General features: G+C 38.4%; 1 protein-coding gene across 2 annotated transcripts; it reads left to right on the forward strand.

Annotated features, from left to right (window-relative positions):
* Positions 1-228: 228 nt before the first annotated feature.
* On the forward strand, positions 229-3,868 carry LOC108240172 (chymotrypsin-like elastase family member 3B). 2 transcript variants are annotated; one of them, XM_017423409.3, is made up of 8 exons: positions 229-340; positions 450-538; positions 613-710; positions 790-918; positions 991-1,127; positions 3,171-3,313; positions 3,417-3,569; positions 3,704-3,868. In XM_017423409.3, the coding sequence occupies exons 1-8, from the start codon at positions 298-300 to the stop codon at positions 3,719-3,721; spliced, it is 810 nt and encodes a 269-aa protein (XP_017278898.1). In that variant the 5' UTR covers positions 229-297; the 3' UTR covers positions 3,722-3,868. The 2 variants fall into 2 exon arrangements, with proteins under 2 accessions (XP_017278898.1, XP_017278899.1); XM_017423410.3 differs by having other exon boundaries at positions 242-340; positions 447-538.
* The last annotated feature ends 4,991 nt before the right edge of the window (positions 3,869-8,859 follow it).

Below are 8,859 nucleotides of genomic sequence, written 5' to 3' on the forward strand. Positions count from 1 at the left end.
GTGACTTTAGGTCAAATAGCATGAAGAACAGGGCTTTTTATTGCAATAGTCATATAAAATTCAGTCCAGCATCACGGACACAGAAACTGCTCAGGTTATTTATTAATACCTTTGTGTTCCTAACATTGCTCACATTTAGTCAGCTTTCTGGCAGACCAACAGATGCATCTGTGTTTTTTCTCAGCCACAATCAGCAGCAAAGTCTGATAACAGAGTCGCTCAGGTAAGAGTCAGACATTCTGAGCAGGTATAAGAGCTGAACAGAAAGACTGCAGCTCGCTTCGTCACACTGAAATCATGCTGCGGACACTCGCCTTCCTGCTGCTTCAGGCAGTATTTGGTGAGTTACTTGGTTAAATCAGAATTTAAAAGGTGACTTTTTCCTACCAAATGCTGATGTAACACAATACAAGCATGTAAATGTATAAAATCTTATTGTGGGTTAGTAGTTTTTGGATGTGGTACACCTGCTGTCAAACCTGACACGAATAGGATTGTAAATGGAGAAGATGCTCGTGCTCATAGTTGGCCTTGGCAGGTAACGTCAACATATTATTATACAATAAGTATTCATTTAATTAGGATTATTACATCCTAACATGTTTTTCACAGATCTCTTTGCAAGTAAAGCATGGCAGTCGTTATCATCATACATGTGGAGGAACTCTAATTGCACCTCGTTGGGTGTTGACTGCTGGACACTGCATCTGGTGACTATAATGCAATCAGTGCAATGATCCGTAAAGGAATATAATGCTAGAAATAAAGCAAACCTCTTACATCCTATAGGCCTGGCGATGTGTATCGTGTGGTTTTAGGTGAGCACGACATGAGCACACAGGAGGGCACAGAACAGATCCGAGACATCCTGCGCATCATTGTCCATCCTGACTGGGACATCGACCACGTGGCTGATGGGTGACGGCATTACCTTTTTTTTTCACCTTGCCGATGAGTAAAAATCTAACTCTAATAATGTTTTCCTCTCAGCAATGATCTCACCCTGCTAAAACTGGATAAGAGCCCCATCCTGAACGACAGCGTCAGCGTGGCTTGCCTTCCACAGGCCGGAGAGATCCTCGCCCATGGAGCCCCCTGTTACATCACTGGCTGGGGCAACCTTTACAGTAATACCACTGCTTTCCTATCTCTGTCATGCAGTTTCTGTTTTCACTGTGAATTGTTGGGAAGCTCTGCAGTATTAAGGCTCAGACAGAAGACGAACATAAGAACGTGGCCACATTAGACCATAAAATCAGGGTTTCTATTGGCCTGTTGTAGAAATGAATGAACTTCTTTAATACTGGCTTTTTTTGACCTCACATCCAGGTTTTAAACTGACAAAATTAGTGCTCAAATTTCATGTCAACAGGAGCTCTTTGGCCTTTTTGCTCTTCCTGGTATACATTTTTATCCATAGAGACTATGTATTTGCGCAGCCTTCCTTAGTTTTACTTTCTTTGTGTCAACACAGAGCTGTAGCCCAAGCAGAGACCCGTTGGGAAATGCACATATGGAATTCATTGTTGCCATTTTAGCAACCTTTTCTCTAGATTTGGCAACTTTTCAGATGGTCTTTGTAACAAATTTAGTGAATTTTTTTTTTTTGTACAAGCTTAAAAAATACATGGACCTCCCCTTTTCCTTAAAGTCCACTCTGTTCAGTAACCTAAAGAGCTAGGGGGAAAAAACCAACCTTTTACTTAAGGAATTTTATTATCTTAATGTAGTCATAAAATCAGAATTTTAGAAAATGTGGAACTTGTTTTGAAGTGACCTCAATTTAGTGTGTTAATGTACAGAGTCAAGGCATAACTTTAACCTTAATCTGTCATTTGACAACAGAAAAAAAACTTTGTTAGGATGTTTTTTTTGCACTATTTATGCACAAACAAAAGAAGCAGCCTGCCATAAAGAACATTAAGCAAATGGATTAGTTCCTAAGCCATTTTTTTAGCAGAACGTTTTTCCTCATGCCTTTGGTCAGAACGTTTTTCCTCAGATAACTAGAAACCTTTCTTGAGTTTAATGTTCATAGTTTTAGCCAAGAGACTGCAGCTTTCTAGACAATTTCAAAAATTCTCATCAGACTTTTAAAGTCAGAATACATCAACCCCACTGAAAATTTATTTTTGGCAATTTTGTTTGAGGAAATAAATAGAGTTTATTTCTGAAATAATTTATGGGCTAATGGTTAGTCAAAGTGGATTGCTGCCATTTTAAAACAACTCCAGTCTCAAAGATTTCAAAGTGCTTCATGCAAATGCTATTTTATAGGCATTTACACGCTATCCATTTCACATTGCATGGTTAATTGGGTATTTATTTATTTATTTATTTTGCAAAAACAAATATGTGGTGTAGCACTTCCAGTGAAACCTGGGGTCAATTCTGGCAGGAATTTCATTATATTTTTTCTGAAACAACTATGTTGTGCAAAGCTGATGTGATGTGATTGTTTAAATAATAGTGTTTGCATAAATCAGTATGAATTTGTTGCTAGGATAACATTGAGGAGCTAATAAAAACTAGTCCAAGTGGATCCCCTTTCAAAGCAGATTTCTTAAAACAACTTCTGTATTAAAAGCTTTAAATCATTGCATCCGTTGAAGCTTTCAACCTTTACTTTTGCCTTACATGCCTATTTTGGCAGAAATATCTTAAAATTCCATGCAGAGTTGATTACACTGCGCTGTTAGTGCCATTTGTGCTTGCAAATAACCACAAAATTGTATGTAAATTATTATGTATTGCAAAAATAACATTGGTGTTAAGGTTTGTGAAATACAGTTTGCATGAATCTTTATGACATTTTGGAGACTGGAGCTGTTTTAAGATGGCAGTAATTCACTTTGGCCAGCTACCAGTTCTGTCAGAATTAAACTATTTCTCCAAATTGAGGTCATTCAAAGAGCTATCCAAAACAAGTAAAATATCAATTGTTCATAACTTTTTCATAGAACCCCACTTCAAAATGACCAGAATATCCTTACAGGTTTAAAAACATCGATACCTGAGTCATTCTAACTACCTGACCCATGTTTTACTAACAGCTTCTGCAGATAATATTTAAAAGGGACATTACTGGGTAAATGGTTCCAAATAATTTCAGTCGACACTCTGATGTATTTGCACATTTAAACAGCATCTGTGTCGTCTCTGTGTGCCAGCCCACGGCCCCATGCCTGATAAACTGCAGCAGGCCCTGCTGCCTGTGGTGGAGCACAGCGTGTGCAGCAGCAGCGACTGGTGGGGCACTGTTGTGAAGAGCACCATGGTGTGTGCAGGAGGAGACGTCGTATCAGGATGCAACGTGAGCAGCTGGATCAAAAGAAACTAGCTTTTTCCCTGGCAGAGCTTATCTGCTGCACGCGAGCATTATGGGAGCCTTCATTCTCTTTCTGCTTCTCTCACAGGGAGACTCTGGGAGTCCTCTGAACTGTTTGGGTCAGGACGGTAGGTGGTACATCCAGGGTGTTACCAGCTTTGTTTCATCAAACATCTGCAATGAAGTAAAGAAACCCACCGTCTTCACTCGCACGTCTGCTTTCACCGAATGGATCAGTGAGGTACAGTCACTTTGTTTCCTGCTCCGTTTTAGCTGTGGTGACCTTTCACCTGGGCATGGGTCTGTCTGCGGGAAGCGAAAGTGTATCACAACCAATCTCATGTTATTTCTCAAAGATTTATGTTGTTTCTGCAGATCATGCTGCATTACTGAGGAGCTCCTGAATGATGCCAATAATAATGAGATCCCTGGTCAATTTTTTCTGTATTTGTTCATTACCTGGTTTCACATCTGGTTCGGGAACAGTTACAGATCAAGAAATGTTAGCTGTACTTCAAAAATAAAAAGTAGACATGAAAACCTTCAAAATGCTGGTGTTTTAATGTGATATTAGGACACTGATTTTATACAGAACAAGAGGTTTTTGTGTGTTTAAAGCAACTGAACAATCATTTATGATAATCAAACAAGACCTCTCGAACGAAATCACAAAACACCTACAATCAGTGTAGAAAGCTTTCTTAATCTGTTTTCACCTCTTCACATTCCACCACCCTGCTGTGCGATGAGACAAAAGATGAATGACTGCCCACCGGAGCGTGTGGAGGACTCGTGAATCAGTCTTCCTATCGATCACCTCCAAGGTCAGCCAAGTGCCAGCGCAGGTGAATGTACTGTCTGATGCACACAGGTGGGATATCTGGAGATCAGATAAACACCTGCAGTCATGATGCTCAGGCTCAGTAACTTCTGACAAATATACAATACATAGCCAAAAATTGTGTTAGTTTCATTCAGAGGGAGAATTATATTTAGACATGGTGCATAATACAGATAGCTGGTTGAACAGCCTCAGGTGGGAGAAATAAACTTTTATGTCCAACAGAACTGATGAGCTAACAACTAGTCTGATCTCAGAAAAGACCAAAATAGATTGTTGCCATCTTAAACATTTCCGATCTCAAAGTTTTCATAGAGGTTCATTTAAACACTGTTTCATAAACCTCACATCAGTTCACATTTATTTAACTGATAGGCTCTACAGTTTTTTGCTGCAAATAAGAACAGAATTATACGTAAATACTGTGAAATGTGTAACTGACTCTGGTGTAAAGGTCTGTGAAATGACGTTTGCCCTTAATAAAATTTTTTAGCCTGAAACTGTTTTAAGATGGCAGCAATCCTCCTTAATTTAAACTTTTTGAACTAATTGTTAATTGTATTTAAGGAGTTATTTTGCTGATTTCCAGAAAAAGCATGTCATCACATATCTGAAATCACCTCTCTGAAGGTTTCTGGAACAGCGAGCATACCTTGGCCATGACCTTCCTTCATCTGTTCTTCTGATGAGCTGGAATGGTTTTAAACAACAGGCATTTCCTGTCGTTTTCCATTACTTTGGAAAATGTCCATTTTAATCTAATCTGTCTAAAACAAAGCTTTACTCCATACGTTTTCGGGCAGCGTTTTGTCTTTGGCTGATTTATATTCTTCAGATTTTTGTTGCTTAGACTAATGCATGTGTGTGAACTTGCAGCCACTTTTGTGAACAGAATGTGTTTCCTACACATACAGCTAGGGACAGCACAGACTTTTATTTCAGTGCTTTATAAGGAACGTATAAGCAGAAGCAGCTGCCACGCAACAACTAGAAACAAAAGCGCTGATCAGGCCACTCAACCTCTTTAAACTCATTTTTTAACATTACATTATGATGACAGAAATGGTTCTTGTCCGGTAAATTCTGGGGTGATATCTAGATAATAATAAGGCTAGTTTGCCTATTGTCCTCTAGAATATAATTTCTGTGGAGCACTGACTAACATTGAATACAGACTTCCTCCTTAAACAAATAACACTGGTGGTACAATAAGTGGACCTTTGCACAAATATCTGCCCCCATCTGCTGGTGCATGTGGGAACTTCACAGCAGCTCCATCCAAAGAACAAAAAGGAGCTTTCTATGTTCTCCTCTAACGCTTCACCCAATTTATTTTACCACTGGAGGGAGGGGTAAGGCTGGGGTGTAGTGTTTAAAGGTTAATATTCTCCTAAAAGGTGGATTTAAAGCAGGACAGTAAAAGATTGTGTATGATTAATGAATGTTTGCAAAGCAGAGTTTACAGCATATCTGCGCAATAATTTAAGCTGATTAAAATTTGTCATTTCAACTGACTATTCAAATCCCAAAGTAACTAGAAATACTGACTTAGTTACAGTTTTTAATCTGAAATAAACTGAACTAAACTCTCAAGCTGAACAGCAACCCTGTACAATGGATGGGCATTTCAAAAATAGTTTTCAGGTTTATCTGCAAGTATTCTGTTATTCCTAATATGAAAAAGACCAATTCGCAGCTAATCAGGCTTTTCACAGAGCATGCTTACTTTGTCCTTTTCTCATACAAGGTGAACTGAAATCTCACAAGTAGGATTAACAACTAACTAAAAAAAAGGCAAAAATTCTGGACACAGAAATTCAGCACAGCTAAATTAAGCTCTCCTAGTGACGACTAACCCCAGCAAGGTCTGTTCACTTTGCTGCTACCTTTGATGGAGTTTTCAGGTGCAGCGGCTAATCCTGCTGGCTGAGGATCCTAATATTCCTTCATATTCACTGGTCCAGTGGTTCAATGTGCAGGAGTATGCATGTATTCTGGCAGTAAAGGTGACATAAGTTTCCATTTTGAATACTTTCAAAATAACTTATCATGGCAGAACCAGATGCAGAGTTGCTATCTACAAGAGATGAGACTGTTTATGACGTTTACAATGAACAAGTGGCCGAAGTATCCCTCTAAAGCTTCCTGATCAGCAAATATCATGAGAACCAAGCTTTTACACAACTCCGCCTTTGTGTTTCACATATTATCTGCATGCACCACCATACTTCATGACAACATGGGAGAATATTTCTGCAGAGCCACATCTCTGCTGCCTATAACATGTGATATACGGTACATTTGAACACCATTTTTGGTTTATAAATAATCTTTAGAGGCTGTTGGAGTGTCTGACTTTTTACTGTGACTATCTGAGGGCAGCAGCTCAATTTATAGAATGCATTTTGGTAGACTTTCTGTTGTTTCAGTTGCCAAAATTGATCATAAATCTAAGCAAAAAAAGAGGTTTACATGCTGTTAAGTGTCATGGATGGTGTTATTATTGATGCCAATCTTCTTTATAGCCAATGAAAAACTGCTACTAGTGTTCAGTTTGTTTCCTCAAACGGTCTCTTTGGAAACCGAAGATAAAACCTGCAGAAACACATTGACCTTCCATTGCTGTATTTTCTGTGTCAGTCTGATTGTAATATCTTACATGATAGTCACTCGCAGGGATTCAGCCAGTTTGGACAAGTTTTACCAGCTGAGTTTTATGGTTTTACAGCGCCGCCTACGCACTGCGTAGTACTACAGGGCGGCCTCTCTCTGTGTAACATGAGGGCAAACTGCGTGACCCTCCATGGACTGTGCCAACCTGGCAGACAGGCAGTGACCCCTTCAGACAATCATTTACCCTGATATAATAACAACATAAATATAAAACTCGTGAGGAACACAAAACATTTATTTAACCTGCCAGCTGCTTTAAACATAGAGAACTATAGGGATTTATAAACAAATAGAAAACAGGAAAATCACTTATAAAAAGGGGAGAATGCAACACATAATTGCAGGGATGAAAGCAAGATGTGATTTGCATGTGGGTGGAGGACAGTGAAAGCAGTGTTTCAAAGGTCAAAGGTAAGCCTCAAATGATCCTTCCATCATATGTGGGTCTTCTGAAGTCACATGCAGAAGAGTGTTACATCAAACCTAATGGTTTAGTCAATAAATAACCTGGGGGGGATTGTAAAATGCTGCCTCTTTGAGATGCCTCTTCATGTTTAATTGCTACACCACGCGTTGGGCCTTCAGTCATCTCACGCTCTGATCATGTCTTGTTATTGTAAACTCTGCGAGGAGGTCAAGGCCGGGGACAAATGGTTTGAAGAAAATCAGATACCTATTAGAGATATCACCCTGTTCAAAACTGCACAGAAGCTGCTCCTCTGGGCAACAGCACATATTAACAATTATCAGTAAGATATTTAATCAGCTAAAGATAGCCTGCTCCACCTTTTGTCTTCTATCTGCACAATAATTAAATTAGCTTACATTTACGCCTCATAAAATGCAGCAATACGCTGTTTGCTGAAATAATGAAGACACTGTGTTTACAACCATCAGCAAAATGTTTGTCCTTTATTAAAAAAGATGCCTTAACATTCAGTTATGTTACATCAAATTCATAGTGTATTGAAAATAATACTCAAAAAACGGAATATATATATATATATATTTTTAGAATATATATATATATTTTTTTTTTAAATAAGGTTTTGTAATGATGTTATGAAAATATTGCTTGTTCGGAAAATTGAAAATTGAAAAATACCGTATATATAAAGTTAACTTATATAATATTGCAATATATGTAAACAGGCAGTACAAAAAAGGAAATACTAGCAAAAAATTTTTAGCGTTCTTTAATGTTTTTTGTTGCCTGTGTGGATCACTTCTTGTCTGAAAGACTCGTAGGATGGTATTAACAAAACTAGCCAATTTTAGCTAGTTTTGTTAATGCAAAGAAGTTAACGTTTCTCAACACAATTAGAAACAAATCACATGCACAAAAAAGAAAGATTTTGTCCAAGTCCACTTGGCTGAATGGTAAAGAGATATCAATGAAAACAATTCAGCTGTGGACTTGGTTGTTAACGGGACTTAGCAAGATTAGCCTGTCTAGACGCCTCTATTGTAAGGACTAAATACAGTCCAGAGTCCCAAATGTTGCTTAGATTTGGATATTTCATATTTTGTGTTAATATAAAATAATAACTTGTGCCTAGTAAAGAAATGCTAGCAGGCTAATATAACGAAAGCTGTCTTATGCCAGCATCTAACTGGGTTGCGTTTGTGTTCAGGTCTCAAAACCACACCGTTGATAAATAATGATTAATAAACTAGTTCAAATCTGCCTATCATCATTTTGGCAGTGTACTCCGGTCAATTAAGTCATAATATTTAAAGCCTGCTGCCAAGGTTGGTGCAAAGCAGGGCGAGGTGGGTATGATGTGGGCGGAACGAAATAATGTGCGTGAGCTGGAATACAGTTTTGCAAGCTACACTCACAAAGTAAGCCGAGGCTTTCGAAAATTGGCTGCGCACAATGTGGTTGTTACCTTTTTCAGTTTAGTCTTTGTCATTTTAGTGCCGTATTTAAATGTCTGCACAGCAGCTACAGCCCCAAATGTCCAAGTGTAAAAACCACACCAGTAGTAATTAATAACTGTTAAAAAAAACAATG

Source organism: Kryptolebias marmoratus, linkage group LG24, assembly GCF_001649575.2.
Source record: "Kryptolebias marmoratus isolate JLee-2015 linkage group LG24, ASM164957v2, whole genome shotgun sequence".
In the NCBI taxonomy this organism is placed as follows: Eukaryota; Metazoa; Chordata; class Actinopteri; order Cyprinodontiformes; family Rivulidae; genus Kryptolebias; species Kryptolebias marmoratus.